This window comes from Quercus robur, chromosome 9 (assembly GCF_932294415.1).
Source record: "Quercus robur chromosome 9, dhQueRobu3.1, whole genome shotgun sequence".
NCBI classification, from domain to species: Eukaryota; Viridiplantae; Streptophyta; class Magnoliopsida; order Fagales; family Fagaceae; genus Quercus; species Quercus robur.
In genome coordinates this window covers 30,086,436-30,112,669 of record NC_065542.1, presented here as the reverse complement: position 1 = coordinate 30,112,669, position 26,234 = coordinate 30,086,436, and the positions used below count along the sequence as shown (strand labels likewise).

The following is a 26,234-nucleotide window of genomic DNA, read 5'->3' as shown; positions in this document are numbered from 1 at the left end:
TTCATTTCTATGTTCTTTTGTGTTTTCAATCATAATATGATTAAGTGCATGATTCAATCACATGATTACTTTCATTAGCCATGACTCATTGACACACATAATTCTTTTTGTTCTTGTCTACTGTGAGATTTTACAAGAATGTATCAAAAGAATGAAGGAAGTTGGAATCCAATTGCTTAGAGCGATATCAAAAACCTTGGCTTGAAGAATGCTACATAGAGAAAAGAATGAAGCTAGAATCAGGCTATGACTTTATTTCAGCAAATGATTATCCACTCCGTTTGTATTCTGAAAATCAACTAGGTCAGCCTCCTCATTACGACCCTGGACTCCTAGTCCTCCTCTTGCCAGGTGAAAGTAATGGTCTTCAACTAGAGCATCATGGGAAATGGATTAATGTAAATCCTCAACCTGATTCGATTGTTGTCATCATTGCTGACCATATTGAGGTACATTTTATAAGTTCAGAATCACTTTCTTCTCCATTCAAAATCAAATCATGCCATATATATATATATATATATATATGGGAAATATTAAAGAATATCTTAAGGGCATTAGTTTAGAAACTGCTTTTAGAAAAATTTTATAAAAAAATGATAAAATAATTAATTTTATTGACAGTATTTTATATTTTTCCATAAAGTAATATCAAAACTTTTTTTAATATAATTTATTAACAGTTGTTCTCCTGTTATCATGAATTTATATATATTTTCCTATTTACCTCATTTTTACTTTTTTTTTTGTTGGTTATAATACTAAAAATATATTTTATTGCAGCTTTAAATGGAGACATTTTACCATTTTTATTGTTGCACAGATTCTAACCAATGGGAAGTATAAGAGTCTCTTGCATCGAGTGGTTCTTAACAAAAAAGTAAGGAAAATAAGCTTACCACTGTTTCTTGGACCATCATTGGACACTACAGTGAGCCCAATGCCAGAGTTTGTAGATGAGCATCACCCACCAGCATACCTTGTGAAGACCTATAAAGAGTTATTGGAAACAAATCAATATCAAGTAATTGATGGGAAATCATGCATGGAAAATGTTCGACTTTGAAAGACCAGTTAGGGTAGGTGTTGGCTCCTGAATCAAGCAAACAAGGTCTTGTCTAGCCTCTCTTAGATTGCGTATTTATTCCAAAGCAAAAAATAACTTCCAACATCCTAAATGGGATTTTAAAGTTTTTGAGCTTTTTCTAAAAGTTTTAAAACAAATAAAGAACCAAGAAGAAAAGAAATAATCCTAAATATCTCAAATAAGAAAAAAAAATTGGTTCTCCAAACATTTTAATTTTTGAATATTATTCAAATCCAATGGGTTTTCAAGTTTGCAACAACCTACGTAAGAATTTTCATCATTTGATCACTGCTAGCCCCTTAGAAACCAAAAAAAAAAAAAAAAATCCAATATAATTGGTCATTACTCATTAGCATGAATAATCTAAAGAGCCACAAAGCGCCTCTGTCCCAAGCGCAATTCAAATTATGGTGGCATCTTCATAATTCGACGAAATTCAGGAGACAAAAAGGGAGGATGACACTCAAATATGATACTGTGGTAATTTTGTGGTCGGTTTTTTTTTTTTTTTTTTTTTTTTTTTTTTTTTTTTTTTTCTCGCTCTCTCTCTCTCTCTCTCTCTCTCTCTCATGGTGATTGTGGCCATTTCATTCAAAAGATTTTTAAGAATGTCCAAGACATATTTCTTGTTGCCTTTGGGGATGTCCTGCTACTAGTAGTTATTTCAAGTTTCCTTGTATATAACGTTCGTCACTTTGTTGCCTTTTGGGAGTGGTATTTACAGTATGAGGAGGATTGTTGAGCTACAGGAGGATTGGTGTTAGATAATATTGAAGCAATTGTTGGATGGTCTAGGCAACATGTGTCTTTTTTTCAAAAAACAAAACCATGTAATCGTGTTGCAATGTTGCCCAAGTTTTAGGTAAGTCTATCTCTTAAAGAAGAACCACAAAAAAAAAAAAAAAAAAAAGGCCAATTGGTGGGGAAGCCGTTCACGGAAATGAAGCAATTGATGCCACTCAAAATTGGCTACTATTTAACCAACATTTTAAATGAGTATGATACCATGTGCAAGTCATGTGCACGCACTTGGTATACAGTAAATTCAAACCTCACATCAACACTATACTTTCTGATAGTTTATGTTAGGAACCCAATTGTATGTGTGTGACTGATATGTGTGTGCATAGGTGACTGATGGCTAGTGTGCATAGTGCTAAGGACCAATGCATGTGGTGCTGCATGAAGGTGTGCTAGCTGCTGATGCAGCGTGCGTGCTGAGCTGATGAGAGGTGGCTCTCCAGTGCAGCCTCTGTGTAATACAGCAGATATAGAAGTGGTTAGCTGAGGGAAGAGTTAGTTAGATGGATGAGCTGTCAAGGTAGTTAGAGTTAGTTAGATTGATGAGATGTCAAGGTGGTTAGAAGGTAGTTATACAGCTAAGCTTGGAGTGGAAGCTACGGGTATAAAAACAGGGATAACAGATTGTAAAAGGGGAACCATTTTGTTAATTGAATACTCTATTCCCATTCTCTAATATCTTTCTCTATCTCTGTTTCTGTTTCCTCTATCCCTGTTCTTGGAGGTTAGTTGTCCTCGAATTCAACTATCCATTTTCAAATTCCTTGCATTTGGTATCAGAGCTTGGCTTTCCTTGGCCATGGCAGAAACACGATCAAGCACTATTGCTACTCAGGAAGCCATTGCTGGGCTTAGAACTACGTCTGATCATCATGGTAAAGAGATTCAAGAAATGCGTACCATCCAGGAAATACACACACGTACCATGAATGAAATGACTTAGCAACTAGCAATTCTGGTGCAGTGGCGTAATGATTCTGTTCAAGGTGGATTGCCTCAATCTCCAACAAATGTGGAAGCCAGAAATGCTAATTCATCAACAATGGCTCTGTCTCGTCCTGTGAGATTGGAATTCCCAAGGTTTTCTGGAGAAGATCCTGCTAGTTGGATTTACAAAACCAACCAATACTTCAGGTATTATAATACACCTGTTGCAGAGAAGCTAATGTTAGCTTCATTCCATATGGAGGGTGAAGCCTTAATCTGGTTTCAAGATAGTGAAGATGCAGGTCTTTTTGTGGATTGGGAATCATTGATTCAAGCATTGCACATCAGGTTTGGGGCCACGGCTTATGATGATCCCATGGAAACACTTACAAGGCTGAGACAGACTGCTTCAGTGTCCTTGTATAAAGCTCAATTCGAAGTGTTGTCTAATAGGATTAAGGGTTTATCTGCTGCTCACAAGTTAAGTTGCTTTCTAAGTGGTTTAAGAGATGAAATAAGGCTGCCAGTGAGAATGTTGAGTCCTAGATCATTGAATGAGGCTTTTGGTTTGGCAAAAATTCAAGAAGAGTACAATTGGAGTTGCAAGAAGTTTGCTAAAGTTCAAGGGGATCAGAACAAGCCTTCCATTTTGGGAGTTCCTCCAAAAACTCCTTCTCTATTGGAGTATAAACCAAGGCTGCCCATCAAGAAAATTTCTCCTGCTCAAATGGAAGAAAGGAAGAAGAAAGGGTTGTGTTACAATTGTGATGAGAAGTGGGCTCCTGGCCATAAGTGCAAGAGTGCTATGCTGTTTTTATTGGATTCTGCAGAGTTAGCTCAGGAAGACACCAACTTGGGAGTTCACATTACTGATTTTGAAGAAAAATGCTATGCAGATCAGGTTGGACAGGAAGATGCTGAGATTACTCTTTATGCATTGAGTGGTATCCCTACTTCAGGCACTATGAGAGTCATGGGCAGGATCAAGCATAAGTCCTTTGTCATTCTTATTGATTCAGGGAGTACTCACAACTTCATTGATGCTGCATTGGTGTCACATCTGCACCTGAATGTTGATGCTTCTCAAGTCTTGGAGGTGAAGGTTGCCAATGGTGATTTGATTAAAACTCAAGGTGTTTGTGAGGAGGTTCCAATCCGGGTACAAGGGAATGAGTTTATGGTGCATTTGCATGTGTTGCCAATGGGAGGGTGTGATTTGGTTCTAGGGACTCAGTGGTTGGGTACTTTAGGAGTAATTCAATGGGATTTCAAGATGCTTACAATGAGCTTTGGTTATAACCATAGACAGGTACTGCTACAAGGGTTGAGGAGCACAAGGTCTCAATTGCAAGATGGGAAGACTTTCTTGAAGCAATCTGTTGAGAAAGGTTTGGTTCTTCACATTACATTCCAGCCTCAGTTATTAGCTGCAGAGGGTATGGACCAGCTGCCTGAAGGAGTGGCTGCTTTGTTAGATGAGTTCAGGTCAGTCTTTGCTACACCAGAGGGGCTGCCACCCTTAAGGGACCATGAACACCAAATTACCTTGAAGGAAGGAGCTCAAGCTATATGTCAGAGGCCTTACAGGTACCCTTACTACCAGAAAAATGAAATTGAGAAGATTGTTAGGGAATTACTATCTGCTGGTTTAATTAGAAACAGTAGCAGCCCTTTTGCTTCACCAGTCCTCTTAGTGAGGAAGGCTGATGGTTCATAGAGAATGTGCATTGATTATAGAGCCTTAAACCAAGAAACTATTAAAGATAAATACCCTATACCTGTCATAGATGAGCTATTGGATGAATTGTTTGGTGCAGCTGTCTTTTCTAAACTAGATTTAAGGTCTGGGTACCATCAGATTAGAATGAGGGAGAAGGATATTCCTAAAACTGCCTTTAGGACTCATGAAGGCCACTATGAGTTTTTGGTCATGCCATTTGGCTTAATTAATGCACCTTCCACCTTCCAATCCCTCATGAACACCATTTTTAAGCCTTACTTAAGGAGATTTGTGTTGGTTTTTTTTGATGACATCCTTGTATATAGTAAGACTGTGAGTGACCATGTGCATCACCTTCATGTAGTCTTGGAAGTCTTGGTGAAACACCAATTGTATGCCAAACAATCAAAGTGTGTGTTTGCTTGTAAGGAAGTGGAGTATCTAGGCCATCTTATTTCTGGTGAAGGGGTCAGGACAGACCCAAGGAAGACTGCTGCTATGCAGCAATGGCCAATTCCTAAGGATGTGAAAGCTTTAAGGGGATTCTTGGAGTTGACTGGCTATTACAGGAAGTTTGTCAAGGGGTATGGACAAATTGCTGCCCCTCTAACAGCTTTATTGAGAAAGGATTCATTTAACTGGAACCCTGAAGCTTCTCAAGCTTTCCAACTCCTTAAGGATGCAATGTCACAACCTCCTGTTTTGGCTCTACCGGATTTCACTAAGTCCTTTGTGGTAGAGTGTGATGCATCTGGAGTAGGTGTTGGTGCTGTCCTCATGCAGAACCAGAGACCAATTGCTTACCATAGCCAAGCTTTGAAGGGCAGAAGCCTTGCCCTTTCAACCTATGAGAAGGAGTTGCTGGCTCTGGTAGTGGCAGTAAAGAAATGGAGACCCTACCTACTTGGCAGACCCTTTGTGATTAAAACTGACCATCAAAGCCTTAAATATTTGCTGGAACAGAAGATTGGAACCCCTGCTCAACAAAAATGGATAACTAAGCTCCTTGGCTATGCATTTGTGGTTGAATATAAGCATGGGAAGGATAATTTGGTAGCTGATGCACTTTCCAGAAAAGAAGTTGTGGGGGTTGAAGAGGTTAGGGATGTTAGGGTGGGGACTCTCTGCATGATTTCTTTTCCTACTCCCACCTGGTTGGATGAACTCAAGCTGACTTACACCTCTGATGCTACAATCCAGAAGATTATCCTTGCTATTCAGTCAGGTAGTGATGGTCCAACTGGATTTACTGTCTGTAATGACTTGTTATTCTACAAGGGAAGGCTATTCTTGGGAGGTTCAGCTCAGGAATTGAAGGCTCAAGTGTTGCAACAGGTTCATGCTAGCCCTCTAGGGGGTCATTCTGGCTATTTAAAGTCTTTTCAGAGGCTTAAGAAAGACTTTTACTGGACTGGTATGGTGAAGGACTTGAAACAGTTTGTGAGGGAGTGTGATACATGCCAAAGGTTGAAAAGTGAGACTTGCTTACCTGCTGGTTTGTTGCAGCCATTGGCTATTCCTAATAGACCTTGGTTAGACATTAGCATGGATTTTGTGGAGGGGTTGCCTAAGTCTCAACAGAAATCACTGGTTTTTGTAGTGGTGGACAGGTTCACCAAGTATGTGCATTTCATCCCTTTGGCTCATCCTTACACTGCTGCTAAGGTTGCCCAAGTGTTCATGCAGTATGTTTTCAAATTACATGGTATGCCATCTACAATTGTGAGTGATAGAGACTCGGTGTTCACTTCCAAATTCTGGTCAGAATTGATGAAACTACAGGGAACTCACTTGGCCATGTCTTCTTCATATCATCCTCAATCAGATGGGCAGACTGAAGTGGTGAACAAAAGTCTAGAACACTACTTGAGAGCTTATGCTGCTGACAGACCTCATTCTTGGGTAGATTGGCTGCCCATGGCTAAGTTTTGGTTCAATACTAACTTCCACACTTCCATTAAACTTACTCCTTTTGAGGCCCTTTATGGTTATCCTCCTCCTAAGATTGTGGAATATGTGCCAGGTGTGACTAGAGTTGCAGCTGTGGATTCTTATTTGCAGGATAGGCAGCAACTTTTTTCCTTGTTGAAACACAACTTGAATATAGCTCAAGAAAGGATGTAGTGGTTTGCTGACAAAAGGAGGGTGGATAGGTCCTTTGAGGTGGGAGATTGGGTTTATCTAAGGCTTCAACCATACAAGCAAGCTTCAGTACAATCCAGACAATTTGGAAAGCTTGCTCCTCGTTTTTATGGTCCCTTCCAGATTTTGCAGAAGGTTGGTCAGGTTGCTTACAAGTTGGATTTACCTGAGGGGTCCCAAATTCATCCTGTGTTTCATGTCTCAAATCTCAAGGCAAAATTGGGTGCCCATGCGATTCCTAGACCTGCTTTACCAACTGTGTCTGCAGAGCATATACTTGCCCCTGAGCCTGTGGCTGTGTTGGATACCAGAACTCATCAGTTGAGGAGCAGACTCATCACCCAGGTTCTTGTGCAATGGCAGGATGAAAGCAAGGATGATGCAACCTGGGAACACTTGTTTGATTTGCAACAGAAGTTTCCACACCTTGTGGGCAAGGTGTTTTAAAGGAGGGGGCATTGTTAGGAACCCAATTGTATGTGTGTGACTGATATGTGTGTGCATAGGTGACTGATGGCTAGTGTGCATAGTGCTAAGGACCAATGCATGTGGTGCTGCATGAAGGTGTGCTAGCTGCTGATGCAGAGTGCGTGCTGAGTTGATGAGAGGTGGCTCTCCAGTGCAGCCTCTGTGTAATACAGCAGATATAGAAGTGGTTAGCTGAGGGAAGAGTTAGTTAGATGGATGAGCTGTCAAGGTAGTTAGAGTTAGTTAGATTGATGAGCTGTCAAGGTGGTTAGAAGGTAGTTATACAGCTAAGCTTGGAGTGGAAGCTACGGGTATAAAAACAGGGATAACAGATTGTAAAAGGGGAACCATTTTGTTAATTGAATACTCTATTCCCATTCTCTAATATCTTTCTCTATCTCTGTTTCTGTTTCCTCTATCCCTGTTCTTGGAGGTTAGTTGTCCTCGAATTCAACTATCCATTTTCAAATTCCTTGCAGTTTATTTATTTATTTATTTTTAAATGATAAAGGTATTACAAGTTTTTCTACATGATGTGGTAATGAATGTGATTAGTGGGTTTAAACTTCCTCAGTTGCTATTATTAAAAAATTTAAAACTTAGGTATGGATCTTCAAGTTGCTAGCTATTATTTAGGTTGTCCAATTAAATACAACCATGTGGTGGCATTGACCAATAAACTAAATGGCTGATTTAATTTTTCTTAATATATAAAACTAAATTACACTTTTGATAATTAAAGTTTGGGGTTATTCAAAATAAGAAAACTCATAAAATGAAATTATAAAAATTTATGTATTTATGTGTGTTTGTTTTTTTTTTTTTTTTTGGTCAATAGAAGTTTTATTTTTATTAGATTTCGTATAATTTAATTTTCTTAATAACTTAGGAAGAAATTTTTAGAGCCACCACTATTCTTATCTCCCCCACTGTCTCACATGAATCACCCCCAGCCCCCCAATTTCCGTCTCACATGAATCACCCCCAGCCAAACCGGGCTAGAGTCATAAGTTTCTTGTTTCTAGTGGAACACATTCAGTTTTCTACATCAAGAAGAAATGCCAATACTGTACGTTCTAATGTATGGACTTCTCTTCCTCGTTTACAAATCTTGTTTTTATTAGCATTCCAAACCACAAGGCTAAAGCTACCGAACATGATAAGTGCCTAAAAATTGTCTCATATGGCTCTCTTTATGCGCTGCCTCACTTCTCTTCCTCGTTTACAAATCTTGTTTTTATTAGATTTGCAAACCACAAGGCTAAAGCTACCGAACACGATTAGTGCCTATAAATTCTGTCTCATATGGCTCTCTTTATGCACTACCTCACATACTCCTATAGTTCTTTACTTCTAAAGCTCCTATATGCGCCATCTCTCTCTCTCTCTCTCTCTCTCTCTCTCTCTCTCTCTCAATGGCCGAAACAAATGCCACAGTCAATCAGAAGAAAATTGACGATTGTTATATGCCACTGGTTCACTCAAATAGCTCTTCCATTAACATTGATGATTCCTTATCAGGAGTAGATGATCCCATTCCCATCATTGACTTCTCAATGCTCATATCTGATGACCCTGATAAACAGTTTAAAACCACCCAAGACCTCCGCAATGCTTGCCTAGAGTATGGTTCATTTATGGTATGAAAATCAACCCTTAAAACCTCTTCCCCTCTTGTTTACGTGGGTCGTATATAATCAAAACAAAGAAAGTATGAAATTATTTCAAGTTTATGTACAGTACTGCCTATGGATAAATTGTAGACATTATAAACACTGTTTGTTACAGGTAGGACCTACAATATTGATATAATTAGAAAAATAGAAATGCTGTCTTATTAAATAAATTATAGTTGAAATAATATTACCTTAGTTGATTATTAGATAATACAATTTTTGTTTATAAGCTTATAAAAATTATATTCACACCTACTATATATTGGTAAAAATACGAAATGTACTAATTATTATGTCATTAATAACTTATAAATACTAATTTGATATCTTATTTACAAACTTATACAATTTAACATATATTTTCTATATAACGAAATTTTTATACATAAATAAATATATATATATATATGATATTATATATACTGAAAATCAAATATTATATCCATGACTTTGCTCATGAATATAATATATTATTATGATTGAGTTTAGTTCTTTTGCTAAATAAAGAACATAAGCAAGCTTCTTCATGATCAATTGAGTCAGAACTGTTCAAATATGGCTCTATTCATTTACAGCCCGTGTATGATTAGTTGGCTTGATATTTTGGCAGGTGATTAATCATGAGTTACCGGATAACCTTATAATGAGAGTCTACGAGGCATTAGCCAAATTCTTTGATCTGAGGAAGGAAGAGAAGCAAGAGTACAAGACAAATGATCCAAGGGATATGATTCGTTGGGGCAAATGGGATAGTGATTTAATCAGCACGGAGTTCATCAAAATGGTCGTACATCCTACCTTTCATTGCCCTACCAAACTTGCTGGTTTAAGGTAATCTTCTTCCACCACACCCCAATTTCCTCTCTCATATTTTACTTTTTCTTTTTTTGGGAAAGTAAGAAAAAGAAGACAAAGCAAGATTTGGCTCATAAGATGAGTAAGTGGTGGACTAATTTTAAAACAATTAACTAAAGTGTCACAATAAATTTCACAAAATATTTCATAATTATCTAACTAATAAGTTATGACTAGTAGAAAATAAAATGATATAAGTGATGAATCTAAATGAAAAATAATAAAAATTGGCCAACTTAACTATTATGAAAAACTGTTTTATCTGTTATATGACTCATTTAAAAATAAAAAATTTAAAGTTTTTGTCTTAAAAAATTCTTTTAACATCTATTCAAATTTTCATAGAACTTTTCCGATCCTAGAAATGTTCACATTTTCTTTATATGAAAAAATAACAGAATTATACAGATTCAACTTAATGAGCTTACCAGATTCTTTTCAAGGAGTGAACCGTTTGTCAATTTTGTTAAAGAGTCTTTTTATGGAGATGTGAACCGTTTGTCAATTTTGTCACAATTTCCAAGCTTTAAAAGCAATCACGTCAGCCTTTGTAAAATACAAAAAGTAGCAAGTTTTACATATTTTACTTCAAAAATCTTCTATATCAAATAGGTTAAAATTGTGTAAATTTACACTCGGATGCAAATGCTCTAACAATAGAACTCTTTAATGTATTATTCCGGCTTTTTATAGAATTAATAAAAATATCCATGCGCAATTTTTTTTTTTTTTTTTTTTAAAATGACACCTAGTACCTAATAGCAACAACGACAACATTTCAACAGCTACTACCAAATATAGGCTAATTTTTTAGTAACAAAAAAAAAAAAAATTATATATATATATATATTAACAATTCACTTTTATTATATTATTCAATCACATGTGATTTAGTGATTCTGTATTTTCTTTTTTTTTTTTCTTTTACGTTTTCAATCGTAATATGATTAAGTACATGATTCAAATACATGATTATTTTCTGTGAAGTTCATATTTTTAGGTTGGCAGCCATGAAAAAATTGTAACCTTAGAACTTAGTTTGTCTAATTGTTTAGTCTAAAAATATTGAGTTAAACAAGACATATGAACTTCAGCACAAATGAAGACTCAAAGAAATCAAAAAAGCTTGTGTAGATAAATGTTACTTTTCTCGATCGATCGAGATGCACATCTCTATCGATCGAGATTCGTGCTAGATTTCAAATCTTGCTTTTTTCTCAACCATTAGATCTAGGGTTTTGATGGATCTTAAGTATATATAAATACAAATCCTAAAACATGTTTTTACACATGCAAGAGGAGAGTGTTATGTACACAAATCTGGAGATTTTTCATACCATTTTGGAGCTATAGCTGGAGACTTTGTGTAAACAACAAATTTAGTTATAAAGCAAAACTACTGCAATTAAATCAACTACAATTGCTGATCTAAATATTTGAGTAGAGATCTCAAAGTCACAAACTGGAGAGTTTGTGTTGCTAATCAAAATCTTTGAGTGGAAATCTCAAAGTCACAAATAGAAGTGTTTGTGTGTAACAGTTTCACAATAGAAGAGTCTGTAGATTTGGAGTTACGTGTGGTCAAGCCAATAAGTACTACATGAGATAGCAGTAGATTTAGAGTTAAGTTTATTATATAAACTTTGATTTTATTAGTGAAATATTTCCTTGAGGATTATTTAGGTTAAATCCTCATCAGGTTTTTTACTTTGAAACCACAATTTCAAAAGTTTTCCTAGGTCATCATTCTTGGTGTTTATATATGTTCTATGCTTGTTTGATATTTATTTGATTCAGATCTAATTCATAATTAATTTAATTAATTATTTGGCTAAAAGTTGATTAAATCTGAGACAATTGGGGTCTAAAACCCTAACACTTTCATTAGCTATGACTCATCGATCCACATGAGTCTTTTTGTTATTGTCTACAGTGAGATTTTACAAGAATGCATCAAAAGAATGAGGGAACTTGGAATCCAATTGCTTAGAGCGATATCAAAAACCTTGGGATTTGAAGAATGCTACATAGAGAAAAGAATGAAGCTAGAATCAGGCCATGACTTTATTTCAGCAAATGATTATATAGTCCGTTTGAATTCTGAAAATCAATTAGGTCAGCCTCCTCATTACGACACTGGACTCCTAGTCCTCCTCTTACCAGGTGAAAGTAATGGTCTTCAACTAGAGCATCATGGGAAATGGATTAATGTAAATCCTCAACCTAATTCTATTGTTGTCATCATTGCTGATCATATTGAGGTACATTTTATAAGTTCAGAATCACTTTCTTCTCAATGCACAATTATGCCATATATATTTTCCTATTTACCTCATTTTTACTTTTTGTCGTTTATAAAACTAAATTTATATTTTATTGCATTGAGAAATTTTGCCTATTTTTATTGTTGCACAGATTCTAACCAATGGGAAGTATAAAAGTCTCTTGCATCGAGTGATTCTTAACAAAAAAGTAAGGAGGATAAGCCTACCACTGTTTCTTGGACCATCATTGGACACTACAGTGAGCCCAATGCCAGAGTTTGTAGATGAGCATCACCCACCAGCATACCTTGTGAAGACCTATAAAGAGTCATTGGAAACAAATCCGTACCAAGTAATCGATGGAATGTCATGCATGAAAAATGTTCGACTTTGATAGACCAGGTAGGTGTTGGTTCCTGAATCAAGTACCCTCAGAGATGACCTGTTTGCGCAATAAGCCATGCAAGTAGTATTTGCATGCAAATTGTGTTTGGTGTTTTGTGTCAATGCTATAATGCTATTATATCTACAGTGAGCGTGATAATCTTATGATATAAATAAGGATTTTTTTTATGTATCTTGTCTTAAAAACATTGAGGTCATAATAAATATTAAAATAATACCCCGTTTGTAATCATTGGAATGATAAATTTGGATCCAAGGGGAAAAAAAAAATTTCATTTCTAACTAAAAAGAAATGGGCTACGTCCACAACATTTTCACAATAAATTATAGATGATTAGCTGTTATTGATTTTAATTTGAACTTACTACTGAGAATTTACTCAGGATTTTATGAGGAGAATTTATTGTGTCAATAAGGACTCATAATAATGGTGGGTGGATTGAGAAGTGTGGGAAAGGGCGTAAGGGTATGAATTCTTTTGTTTTAATGATTTGGGTGTGTACAACTTTACCATGATTTAAAAAATTGAAACGATCAAAGAACCGGAATTAGGTTTGGTTCTTGAATTTTGTTGCTTTAATGGTTTGGGTGTGTCACGCCCCGAACCCAACTATAAAGATAGGCACGTGACAACTGCCGCATGCTTATATAGTAAGCACCCTACAAGTGTGCAAGACCTTCTTAGTAACTAAAAATTTATCCTCAAAAATTACATCAAATAAAACCAAAATACTTCAACAATTTCTTTATGAAATAGATCTCCAATAATTTAATAGGAACAAAATCCAAACCTCATGTACGTAATGCTAATTGGCCAATAAATATAAAACTATTAGAAAACCATCCAATCCCAAAATCACTAAGCTTCTTTTCCTGCTCACAACACAACATCAAAACTCCCAAGACTTGCTATTCTTCATAATCTGAAACTGGATGGGAAAAATGGGTGAGTTGAAAGCTCAATAAGTAACCAAAATCCTAATAAGTTCTATCAAACAATAAATCTGTAAAGTAATAAGATGTAATATGAGTATTCAAAAGTTATAATATACTATGAGTTTTCAAAATAACTAAAGAAGTTTCATAGTCTTAAAATAATAAGCTGCAAATAGATCACATACTTTAATCGTATAAATATATATCATAGATGGTTTAGAAAGCAGTCAGTTTTCCAGATATCAAAAGATATAACTTACAATAGGTTCCAAAAATACATAACCAGTTTAAGTGACTCAAAATAGTTAAATACTCAAACATTTCCAAAATCACATATGTAGTTTTAAGGACTCAAAAGGGTTCAAATACTCAAACGTAATTCATATTCTTAACAACCTTATGACTATGGTCACACTATATCCCCGTGACTGGGCATCAAAGTACCAACGAACAACCCCCATTGGTTTGGGTATCAGAATACCAATGAACGACCCCCATTGGTTTGGGTATCAGAATACCAATGAATGAGCCCTATTGGTATGGGTATCAGAATACCAATGAACAACCCTCATTGGTTTGGGTATCAGAATACCAATGAATGACCCCCATTAGCTGGGTATCAGAGTACCAATGAATAACCCCCATTGGTTTGGATATCAAAATCAATTCATAGTCAATTTGTCCATAATCATATATATATGAAATCATAGTTTCTAATAAAAATATATCTTATTCAAGTAAATATATATACATATATAATCATATTTTCAGTATTCAAATATATTTGTGATATTTCTATATTCTGTACTTTAAATCAATTTAGTTAAAGGAACAACTAAATAAATAAATCATATATTCAATGCTCATATTTATTTGTGGAATTTATCCATTCTTTACTTGAAATCATTAATACAATAGAAATAAATAGTAACAACTGTACACAATTTTCAGTAGTTAAATTATGCAGAGACAAAACTAATTAGGATAAGGTTACTTACCTCCAAAAGCTATTTCAAAAGAAACTTTTCTTTAACAGTTCCTCTAAAATCTTTAAATATCACCTAGAACAATTTTCAAATATTCTTACTCAATAATCAAATAATTTAAGAAAGAATTATAATGGTACCCAGCCACATAAAGAGATTACTAAAAATATCCAATAATTATCCATTGCTGTCTCACACCAAAATTCCTCCTATCCATAATATTTTTCTTTGTGTATATATATATATATATATATATATTCCTTCTGCCACAACTAAAGCCCCAAAGATAAGACTATAACTCCTATTACTATGTAGGCACGTGGGCCATCTTCAATTTCAAGTGTTCCTTTGTTTTCCTTTGTTTGTTTGTTTGTTTGTTTTTTTTTTTTTTTTTTTTTTTCTTTTAATTACTGGTCAGACCTCATTGACTTTTCTATTCACTTCTACCAAGACCAATAAACAAATAATAATAATAAGCAGAAGAAAGAAAGAAGTTGAGCTTTGCTTTGTTAATGTTTTCTCGTTGATTTGTTTTTGTTACACACGTGACTCTATGTCAAATCTCCAAGCATGCCTAGACTACTGGGCTTCTGATTTTCCCCCAATACCACCTCGGTTCTGCAATATACCTTAAGAAGTCCACATCAAGTACTATTTATCAAAGAAAACCGGGCAAAAATGGCCCATTAGCATTAATTTTTGAAATATTTAGCAACAGAGCACTATTTCGGAAATAATTGGGGATGTACCACTTTTTGTGGTACTCGAGCTTGCTGAGCTCGAGTACCCCATTTCTCTGTTCCAGCGTGGCACCTGACGTTGGCATCTGAGTTTAAAAAATAAACTTGGTACCCGAGCTCATGAAGCTCGAGTACTGCTCAGCCATGTCTCCCTTTTACCCCACACTTAAACCATCTGTTACCCACAATACCCAACCAAGAACAGAGCAAAACATACCCACAAACACGAAACCTCTTGATCTCGCTATCTCCCTCTCTCAATCTCGCTATCTCCCTCATCTCCTTCTCTCAATCTAAAGCTATTTCCACACAAATACTCTCATTCTTCCTCTCAATCTCGCAAACACTCTTCACCCTCACCCTTACCAGAACACAGTCTCACTCTCACTCTCACTCTCACTCTCACTTACACCTAAACATTCAAACCCTCACACCCTCACACCATCGGCGGCAGAAATTAAAAACGTCATTGTGATCGCTTTCGCGTATCGATGATGGCCGGGGGAGTGGAATCGTGGTCTCCGTCGCCGTCGCGCCTGAGGGAATAGGAGAAGGGAAAGTGGTGGTTGTTGGAGGAGCGATGGTAATGGCCTTTTTCGTTGGGTGACAGTGGTGCGACGTTGTCTTCGTCCTCATCTTCTTCTTCGCCCTTTCTTCTCCCTGTCTCCGACCAATTAGGGTTTTCAATTTCATTTCACAGAGTCGCCACGCGGACCATTTCCCCTGCAATGGCGCTTTGTAAGCTCTCTCTCTCCGAAAAATTTGAGTTATTTTTCTCTTAATTTTCACTAATCCAACTGGTTTTTGCGCTGCAATTCCATGTCTTGGTTTTTGTTTTAAATTTTCAAGAAATTTCATACTTTTTTGAATTTTGGTGCATAATGTGTTGTGAAGAACAAAGCATGTTGATTTTTTTGAAAGAAGTTCTAATTTTTTTATCTGGGTTTTAGTTTTTGGTGAATAATGTGTTGTGAAGAACTTAGATAGTTTGATTGTGTGGGTGCTGTGAGGTTGTGTTGGTGAATTTGGAACTTAGTGTGTTTCAATGAAAAATTGGAAGCACTGAAGGCTGAAGGTATAAATCTTGGACTTTTATAGCTTTTTTTTTTTTTTTTTTTTTTTTACAGAAGTGATAGAAGACTTTTATAACTTTAAATTGCACTAATAATGTAAACTTACGTTATAGACAAACAAATCCACATTATTAAACCCCCAGCATTCATTGTAAATAAAAAGAGATACTACTACAAATCTATCATTTAACAAAATGGCGATTTCCACTAATAAAAGAAAGAAAGAAGGGGGGCATTGTTAGTACGGACCAAATTAAGATAAGATGGACCACATAATTGTCTTTGGGGGTGACACAAGAATTGTGTTTCCTGCATGTGCTTCATGATTTTCTTAATGTATAAATTCAGTTTAGGATTCTATTATTGAAAAGGAGATCATTACTAGAATAAGTACACCTCACAGCAAAAAAAAGGTTAGTCCATAATTAAGGTTGTGGGGTGTGTATTCTCTGGGAAAAAGAAAAAGGTTTTGAGGGTGTGCATCCCCTGCCCATCTCACCCTAAAATCCATATTTTTCATGTTTCCTGTCTTGTTTGTCCTCATATGTCCAAGCTGACCACATGCCCCACAAACAAAACTCTCTCTTGCAGATTTCTTGTCCTTAAAAAACCTTGACTTTATCTCCCGATATTTTGATTTTCTTACTGACTAGTCCAACACTTGTGATATCATTCTTTTTCATTAAAGCTTTCACCTAAAGCTTTCCATACTTGCCTTTTTTCGCAATAACATTTTCTACCTCCTTCATGTCTTTATTAAATATCTCTTTTGAAGAATAGGACCCACCAGGTTGGGCAGTATTGACAATTTGCTTGATCCAATTTGTGTTCTCAAAACCAAAACTTGGTTGCAAGCCCAAAGCCAGCCCTGTTTCCTCCCTCACAACTTTAGACTTTTTCTTCTTCCTCCTCTCAGCCTCATCATCTTCCATGAGTAACCTGCATAATTCGGCAGCTTCAACGGCTTCATCTTCATTTTCCTCTTCTGCCTGAGCTATGGATGGGCGCCTTCTCATTTTGAGCCCCTTAACACCATCTGCTTTGTCATGCTTTGACTCATAGTTACCTACTTCTTCCTCACATTCCTCTGCATCAAGAAGATTCTCTAAATCCCCAGCAAATGAATCAAGATCACTATTTCCTTCAGAGTCACTCTCATTTTCACGATCTAAGGCAGAAAGACTCTGAACTTGTCGTTCCCAAATCTCCTGACACTTCTCCCTTGTCTGCTGTTGCAGTTGAAGAAATGACATCTGCTGGCCACGCGCATACTTGCTGATAGTTGTGGGATCAATCTATATCCCCGATGCAGCTTGCTCACTTGAAAGTTTGCGTATCATAGCAATACGGTGCCACCTAGTCAGTTTCGTAATCTCCTCCTCACAAACATCCAACTTCAAAAGAACCTCCTGTGCTTTGCAGTATTTGATAATTCAACTATTCTTTTAGTCTTCCGAAACTCAAAACTAGGACTTCCATCCTGACTGACCTGGTCCAGGTCAATAATTTCTTTGGGCCGTTTGATTATGATTTTCTTCTGAGGCTGTTATCTATCTGATTCTGTAGGTGGATAAGACTATTTTCTTTTCTTGCATGAGGGTCAGTGATAATGGGAATGGGTTAGAATTCATTGAATTTGTGGTTCTTGTAAGTTTTTTAATTGGGTTTTAGTTTTTGGTGAATAATGTGTTGTGAAGAACTTAACTAGTTTGATTGTGTGGGTGCTGTGACTTGTGAGGTTGTGTTGGTGATTTTGGAACTTAGTGTAGGTAAGTTTAATTGAAGTTTCTCTATCTTGGACTGGGAAAAAAAAATCTTGTTGCTTTTAGTCATGAAATTTACTTGTTCTAAGGCATTTTGAACTAGTTTATATTTTTTTGGTTAGTAACCAGTGCCACTAGGTGGGTGTGTCTTTGAGACTTGAGTAATGCTTCGAAAACAAACATCTTTATTAATTTGGTTACTGATGCCCACATTTGTGGGGTGCATCTTTATATAACGTCAAATATTGACATTGCAATAATGAAGGCATCTTTATTTATGACTGCTTGCTAGCAATTTTTTTTTAATAATATTTTTTTAGGTTAAAAGATGACTTTGTAGAGATAATTCAGAACAGATATCTACTAACTATAGAAAAAGAGCCTATGCCATCTACAGTGCTTTCTACAATAATTTTGGTTTTGTGAGGCCTTCTTTTTTGTCCATTTGTGGAGGGCTACGATGCGTTTTGGCTAAATATATAGAAGGGACAGTGATCTGGAACAATCTTTTCTCTCTAGAACTCTCCGAATACTTCTTCTTTGTTTTTTTCTCTTTGGAAGGGCTCTCTGTATCTCTTCTCTCTCTTTTCTCTCTATCATTTCAGGATGACAGGACCAGATCGGCTCAGGAAGAAGGGGGAAAATAAAGCATGGGACGAAAGACTGACTAATTTATACAGTAAGTATCTTTTTTTTTTTTTTTTTCTTCAAAATTTCCTCTTTTTTTTTTGGTTCTTAAGATTTGTGTTTGTATTTATTTCCTTGTGGGTTTCAATATTTGATTGTTTGCTAATATTGGTCTTTTAGGTTTTGATAAAGAAAGGAGATTTGGTTCCATTTTGGGTATTTTCGGCTTACACAAGAAACAGAGATAGGAGTGGGTGAGAGCGACAAATAGAGTGAGGTGAAAGACGAGAGACCTCATTTTGGCAATAAAGAACTCTGAGTTTCTTCATTTTAATGGAACCAAATCTTCTTTCTTTATCAAGACCTAAAAAACCCTTATTAGCTAATATGGGTATTAACCATTCGTGATTTCTTCTTTTGGGTTTCTTTTCTTCTAAACTTTTAGCTGCTGGGTTTAGAGTTGTGTGTGCGTGGGTTTCTCCTTTCTAAGGTGAGAAGATATTGAAAGAGGGAGAGAGAAATAGATCATAGAGAAAGGGGATTTGGTTCCATTTTTGGTATTTTCAGCTAACACACTATAGGTAAATGCTCTCTCTCTCTAATATTTCCACTTTGAAGTTTCACTGATCATAATTTGGTTCCATTTTTGCCTAATCCCATGTCATTCTCTCTATTTTTTAACAACGGGAAAAAATGGACTGATGATATAGACCTATACAACTGAGAGAGAGTCTGAGTCTGTAAGGTAGAGATTGAAATCTGTGGGTTGCCTCCACTGTCAGCACGGACTGATGGTTCTTTTGTTTTTTATTTTTTATTTTTTGGTATTTGGGTTATATTGGGTTTTGCCTAAAGAAATTGGATTAGAATTGTTTTTGTTTTTTTCTATTTGGGTTGCATTCGTTTTGGGTATCTGTTTAAAATCAACATGCATGCCTTTTTATTTATGTTTTTATTTTTTTTTATTGGTATTTATTTCATTCCTTCTTCCTATGTTCTTGTTTCTAATGTTCTCTTTGTTCGTTTTTGTCAAGTTATTTGAATGCTTTTTATTAAAAAATTAAAATCAAATTTAATTTTTTCCTTGTAGTTGCGATACATAGGTTACAATGTTCACAGATTATAGTGATTACGTCATTGCATTAGAACGAGCACCAAAAATTTTGAAAGGTAAGTTTTTATGAATTTCCCCCTTAATTGTCCCATTCTTAATTTAATCTTTTGTTAATAAATGGTTGATTAATTTGTGCTATATGTTCAAATTCCAACAAGATTTGGTTTTTGAGATTAATTTATGATTAGTTTTGGAGTTAGTTTACAAAAGAAACACAGTTGACAAAAATCTACATAAATAATTAGTTACATGTAAAACTATAGCTGTTGAACAATTATTGATTATGATGTGAGGGGGTGAATTCTATTGAATTTTGAGTCAATGTTATTTTTTTTTTAAGTTCAATGTAGCCAAATAGATGCATTGAGAATCGAAAAGAGTTTTAGTTTCAGCATTCAAATTTAGTTAGTTGCTTGGTAAATATTTGTTTTTAAGGCATTGAAATCGGAAAGATATGTTATCTATTTGTTTATTATTTTGACTCAACCTATTAACTGAGGATAGAACACAAAAATCATTTACTTTTTGTTTATGGGTCTGGGTTGATACTCTTCAAACTTTGTATTACATGCTGAGATTGGTAACCTAAATGCATGTGTATGTATGTTTTGTTTGAAATGTGATTTTACAATTAGCTTTTGTTTAGATAGTTTCCCTCACCACGTGTTTGATGTGGAGCAACTTAAATGTTGTAGCCTAACTATGTTCATATTTATTTTTGTATTGTAGACAGTTTAGCCTCACTATATGCACTTTATCTTTGCATCTTATAAGCCTTCAAAGAGATGAATGACAATATCTTCTTTGGTCTTGAAATATTTCTGGTATGTCCATACCATTCTCATCCTGCTTAATCATATTTAACTGAGTTATATTTTAGATCAAGTTACATTTTCAACAACAAATAATGACATAGGAATTATATGTGTAGCCATTTGTAATTTCTTGTGGCTGGATTCTTTTAAAATAGAGTTCTAAACATGTTTATATCTATAATTACTTATAGCTAGGAATTGATTTTCTCATGCCCAACCTTTACCACTCCGATGCAAAGAATTATTGCAATTCTTAGCCTGTATGGATCATATCATTTGAGTTTTGTGTTTGCCTTTGTCTTTGCTCTTCTGCTTGCAATATCCCCACTAAATCTGGACATTTTTTCCACTGTATTATTGTAGTTCTTAGCCTATATGGGTCATTCATCTTTAGTTGGTTTATAATCATTTAATCCTTTCATAATTTTCTGCACACTTTGTGTTGGCATCATTAGAGATGCTTTGGTGAGAAAGCATATAAATTCTTTGGAGGTTATTTTCCTTTCTTTAAAAAGAACAATGTTAGTTAAAAATGCCTATCAGTTTTTTGATAAATGTATTGCGAGAGAATAGGAGATCAGTGGCACTAAATTGAGTGACCATATTATATTTTATGAATATGACTTCCATTCTTTCACCACTTTATTTTCACACATCATAGTTTGCTGATTTGAAACTTTGGATCTTTATTTTCTCACATCATATTGGGGGCTCAATTGAGTTATTGTTTGCATTTGCTACATTTTTTAATTGGTTGCTTAAGCAGTAAATATTTTACTATGGGTTGGTAGTTTGAACAGTCAAGAAAGAAACCTGAGAAATCATAAAATAATTTTATAGAGATGCTAAATGTTATTATCTGCGCCATTCTAACTTGCGCCTTAATTATTGTTAACTATGCTTTCTTCCTTTGAACAATTTGGTGGGTTATTCTTATGAAAAGCATGCCAACTATAAAGTTTCCAGTTACTCATTATAGAACCCATAACCAACAAATTTGCCACTACCCATAAAGGTTTTTTTTTGGTTAATATATATGATATAGGTTTGGGTATTTTGGCTGGATTGGTTGTGATTTTGGTATTTGGGTTAGATTTGGTTTTGATTAAGTTATTTGGTAGACTTTTTGATATTAAATGATCACATAAGAACTTTTGAAGTGGAATATATACTCCACAAGTTTATGTGCTCAGTGCTCTTTACCTTAAGTGTCCAAATAGTGGGGTCACCTTAGTAGAAATAAATTTGAAGCAAAAAATAGTGTATTTTGTAGAAGCATAACAAATTATAAAATAAGTTAAGTTGGAACTTTTAGTGTTTAATGAGTGGATTGGGTTTCTCAAAAAAAAAAAAAAAAAAAAAGCTTTAGGGATTTTTAAAGAATGTGAGTGAAAGGTTTATGCATTTGGGATCAAATGTGTTCTGGACACTAGGAGTAGATGATGGCCTAGGTGTTTACTATTTACCCTCCCTAAAAAATCACTAACATAAGCACTCTACCTTAGATATAGTAGAGAGAGAGACACTCTACCCACTGTTTTTTTTTTTTTCTTTTTTTGGCTGAATGAAAAAGAAGGGGGTCTCCAATATTGCATGTACCACATGGACTTTGCTGAAGCTATCGCTCAAACCGCTCATGTCTGGGTGCTGGAACAAAAACTTCTACCATCAAGCCACACCACGTACAATGTTTCTCAATGATATTAGGCATGACCCAATCTCAATGATTATATAAACAGTGGGTCCTTCTTAGGCTTGAAATGAATTTGGTCCAAGAGTTTAATCAATGACATAAGCGAACCTAATTAAACTAATTTGAATTATTTTATAATAATTCTCGCCCTATGTCCTGACAATAATACTATATGATGTCCTTTAGTAAATGGAATTCTAAGGTCCAAGGGAGAACATGACAGGCCTTCCCTATCTTGGATTTACATGATGTCCTTTTAATAATAAAGTTGTTTACAAATTCTACAAGCAACTTTGCATGACTTTTATTCCATACAAAAAGCATCATTGTCTTCTCCTATTCGTGGTGGGTCAATGGCATAAACTTTCTTTTTGAAAGAAACAGGCAAGTGAAGAAGCCGGAGAAACCACACCCACAATCTCCAACAGTATTTCTCTCTATCTCTCCGTTGTAAGAGAAATGGAGAGAGATGGCATGGAAGGACTATTACAAAGTTCTACAAATTTCGAAGCCCAGCCCAATACTGATGGTGGAGATATACCACCAACTGGTGCCTCTGCCACTGCCACACCTGTTGTTGTACTCAGCACCCTGGTCGCACTTTGTGGCTCATTCTGTACTGGCTGTGCTGTAAGTACCATAGCATTAAATTATAGCATACGTCATCTTGTTGAACAAACTTTTTGTTTTTCCTCACGTATAGTCCACTTTTTGCTCGTTTCTTAAGCATCTACTTTTCTATGTATTTTTTGGGAGTCACCAACGTCCAGTATAACTGTCAAAGTCACCAACCTCCAGTGGTAACTGCTAACTACTATGGTGGGTTTCAGTGTTGGTCTTAAATAAGGTTCAGTAATGGTCCCAAGTTCTGAGAACGTTGGTTTTGAGTTCAAACCTTTGAGTTCTTTTACAAATACCTTTTTTTTTTTAACGACACTCCAACCCTTACTACTTTTTACAATAATTGACAGTTCAAGATTTTATTATTACACCACACAATTGACCTACCCTTGTTTTTGTATCAATATCTCTAGGAACATTACCCTTTTCACAATGGTTGATATAACAAGTTGTGATAGGTGAATAATAAAGTAGTTTCATTAGGACAAGGATGTTATTTCAATCACAACTCATGCCAAACGTTTTGAAAAATCGTCGTAAGTAGAGAGGAGGGGGGGGGGGGGGGGGGGTGTAGTGGATTGTATTAACATGGGTCATGGAATTGTGAGGACCATCTTGCAAGACTTCGGTTTTTGAAGTAAAAGAGATTGGCTCAGGGCAGGGTTGGTAACGAAAGGGACTATCTTGCTTCTTTGGGATGCAGAGTGTCAATAGGTCTATAGGATGAGGTAGAATCTTGAGTAATAAATGTCTCACATATACGTGGAATCTAATTATATGGGTTTTAAATACATGTAACATGTGTATTAAGAGGAGTGTGATATAAACTCGTTGCATACTGTTTTGTGGTAATATAGGCCTACATGGGGCATTAGCCACAGGATTTGCTGATTTTGTCTGGACAAATACTTGATCATTGACTTACAGATAGGATATTCATCACCTGCTGAATCTGGAATCCTAGAAGATTTGGACATATCTGTGGCAACAGTAAGTACTAGTAATTTATTACCCTTCTTTTTTTCACTTATGGTTTATTTGTACATACATTTTCTTGATTATGTTGTTTACTTGTATAAATATTTTTGTAGCTAAGGTAAAACTTAAACCTGTCATTTATTCTCTAATAATAGTACCACCCAAGCCAAAACAGAGGGGCATCATTCACTTCAACTTACTAAGTGCACCCTAATTTGTCAATATATCACAGGGAAAGTAAATATGCTGTATGAATATATACTTCAATGTATGTTATTTTTTTATTTATTAAAACCATAGCTTTTGTGCAAGTGTGCATATACATGCCCAAAAATAAACAAATGTGCTGAACATTAAATTACTATACATATATATTTTGTTTTGATAATTCGATAGTTAAGAAAAGAGAGATTTGAATCCTAAATTTCTTTGTCGGATACATCAGGAGGTGCTAATAGCGTTACAACGCTCTTGGCATTACTATACGTATATATAAACATAATAATGAGAATATCAGTGTTTCTAAACATTCTTATGTGAATATTTATGTATTTTTCACAAATTTACACATATATGACCAATGAAAAACAAATTTAAATTGTTACGTATAGTGCTGCACAGATGCACGTGTATTTGTTCTTCACAGCTTCATATTGAATTTCCTTTAGATTTTACATCTTTGATGAACTGTATGTATGGCCAAACTTTTTCTTTGTGCTGAACTTTACTGTAATGAAATGACACATTTCTTTGTTTCAGTGGAATTCATTTTGTTGCCAATCAACTCTCTCATTTATCTTACATTTCTTCTGCCTTGTGCAGTATTCAGTTTTTGGTTCATCATTGACTATTGGAGGAGTGATTGGTGGATTAGTAAGTGGAAGGATTGCAGGCCTTTTTGGTCGGAAAGGTGTAAGTTTCTTTTGTCACCTTTTTGTATCTTAAGGCTCACTGTAAACTTGTAAATCTATAAACTTTGTGTGTGTGTGTTTCTTTTTACTATTGTAATGCAGGCAATGTGGTTCTCTGAAATCTTCAGCTTGGTAGGGTGGCTCGCCATTGCATTTGGAAAGGTGCTCTCTCTTGTCCTTCATTCCAGTTACACTGCATTTGATTGTCAATATGTTCAAGTAATAAGGCAAACCGGAAGTGGTGGAAAGGGTTGTAAGTTCTAACCAACTTCTATAACTTGTAATAACCCTAGAATCTTTTAGGAGCCTCAGGATTTATAATAAAAAACCTTCAATCAACAAATTGAGAAAAAAATTAGGGAGTATTAAATAACTGAATATATTATTGATAGCTTTGCCTTGAAGGCTAGTAACTCCCTTTCGTTATGGTAACAATTCTACACTTAGTAAACGCTGGACATATAGAAGATTAATATTGATTTTCTAGGATGATAATTAAATATTCTTGACTTTTAATCCCAATTCACCTTGTCTTGCATTTTCTCAATGAAGTCACACGAAGCATCAGGATGTTATGGAAGGAACTATTCTTAGAATGAGTTCCAACTCCCAACTAGTTTTGAAAAGAAAACCTTCTGATTATACCTAATATCTTACATTTTTTTATCTTTTTTTTTTTTTTTCAAGTTACTTCCATTTGTTATTTTCATGGAAGTTGTGGAAGGGCCAAGATATTATTCGAAATCAACATGAATCAGGTCAAGGGAATCACTCATTCTACATTTTCTCTGCTGGGTTTCAATCACTAATGGAGTTCACTGTTTGTTATAGAACATTTGGTGGCTCGATCTTGGGAGACTTTCATTGGGAATTGGCATTGGAATTTTTTCCTATGTGGTAATTTATCTGTGTTAACATTTGATGTATCTATTTAAAAGACACAAAATAATGCTCAAGTTCTTATACCAAACAACTACCTGTATACATTGCAGAAGTAACACCTAAAAATCTTAGGGGACCATTTGCATCAGCTAATGAGGTATAATGAAATCATTGTGGCTTTAAACCAATCTCCAACTCATTGTTAACATACCAATGCTTTGTCAAGAGCGCAATTGCTCCTAGCTTGTGGTGTTTCACTAATGTATTTCATCGGAAATATCATTACCTGGTGTACCCTAGCATTAATAGGTAACTTGTTTCTTGGTCCTTCACTAGTCACTAAATTATGGTCATCTGAAGGGAAATCTGTTAAAACAATAAAATTGGTTTTATTTTCAGGTACTACTCCATGTCTTGTACAACTAATGGGATTATTCTTCGTTCCAGAGTCTCCTAGATGGCTGGTGGGTCCAAATATCTTGATGGGAATGTAATTTATATGTTGTTTTAATTTTGTGACTAAAAAGAAGACGATTTAGAAGTATGAGGAGTGAAGAAGAGAAAGATCAATTTTTATGACATGTAACAATATTTTTTCATTATTTCATGACTATATATATGTGTCTCAATTGGACTTTATTGTAGATGTGGGATTTATATTATGGGTGAAAGCTATAGTAGGTACTTGATCTTATATCACTATGTTGGTATTGGCTAGCACGTGCAGCCCAAAGTAGTTCTGAAAAAAGT

General features: G+C 35.3%; 3 protein-coding genes across 7 annotated transcripts; all 3 read left to right on the top strand.

The window, feature by feature from the left end:
• The first annotated feature begins 227 nt into the window (after positions 1-227).
• LOC126700949 (uncharacterized) lies at positions 228-4,532 on the top strand. The gene is made up of 3 exons (XM_050399111.1): positions 228-449; positions 824-1,024; positions 2,853-4,532. Exons 1-3 carry the CDS (start codon positions 228-230, stop codon positions 4,530-4,532), a joined length of 2,103 nt encoding a protein of 700 aa, XP_050255068.1.
• A 4,028-nt stretch (positions 4,533-8,560) lies between these two features.
• Positions 8,561-12,334, top strand: LOC126700947 (2-oxoglutarate-dependent dioxygenase 19-like). The gene is made up of 4 exons (XM_050399110.1): positions 8,561-8,785; positions 9,432-9,652; positions 11,610-11,937; positions 12,092-12,334. Exons 1-4 carry the CDS (start codon positions 8,561-8,563, stop codon positions 12,332-12,334), a joined length of 1,017 nt encoding a protein of 338 aa, XP_050255067.1.
• Positions 12,335-22,479: 10,145 nt separating this feature from the next.
• Positions 22,480-25,621, top strand: LOC126700489 (sugar transporter ESL1-like). Of its 5 annotated transcripts, none has more exons than XR_007647196.1 (6): positions 22,480-22,722; positions 23,641-23,703; positions 24,514-24,603; positions 24,705-24,855; positions 25,290-25,499; positions 25,595-25,609. XR_007647196.1 is itself a non-coding variant. In XM_050398662.1 (6 exons), exons 1-6 carry the CDS (start codon positions 22,552-22,554, stop codon positions 25,598-25,600), a joined length of 456 nt encoding a protein of 151 aa, XP_050254619.1. In that variant the 5' UTR covers positions 22,487-22,551; the 3' UTR covers positions 25,601-25,621. The 5 variants fall into 5 exon arrangements, 4 of the variants coding, with proteins under 4 accessions (XP_050254617.1, XP_050254618.1, XP_050254619.1 ...); XM_050398662.1 differs by having other exon boundaries at positions 22,487-22,722; positions 24,705-24,764; positions 25,434-25,499; positions 25,595-25,621; XM_050398660.1 differs by lacking the exon at positions 25,595-25,609 and having other exon boundaries at positions 25,290-25,543.
• Positions 25,622-26,234: the final 613 nt, after the last annotated feature.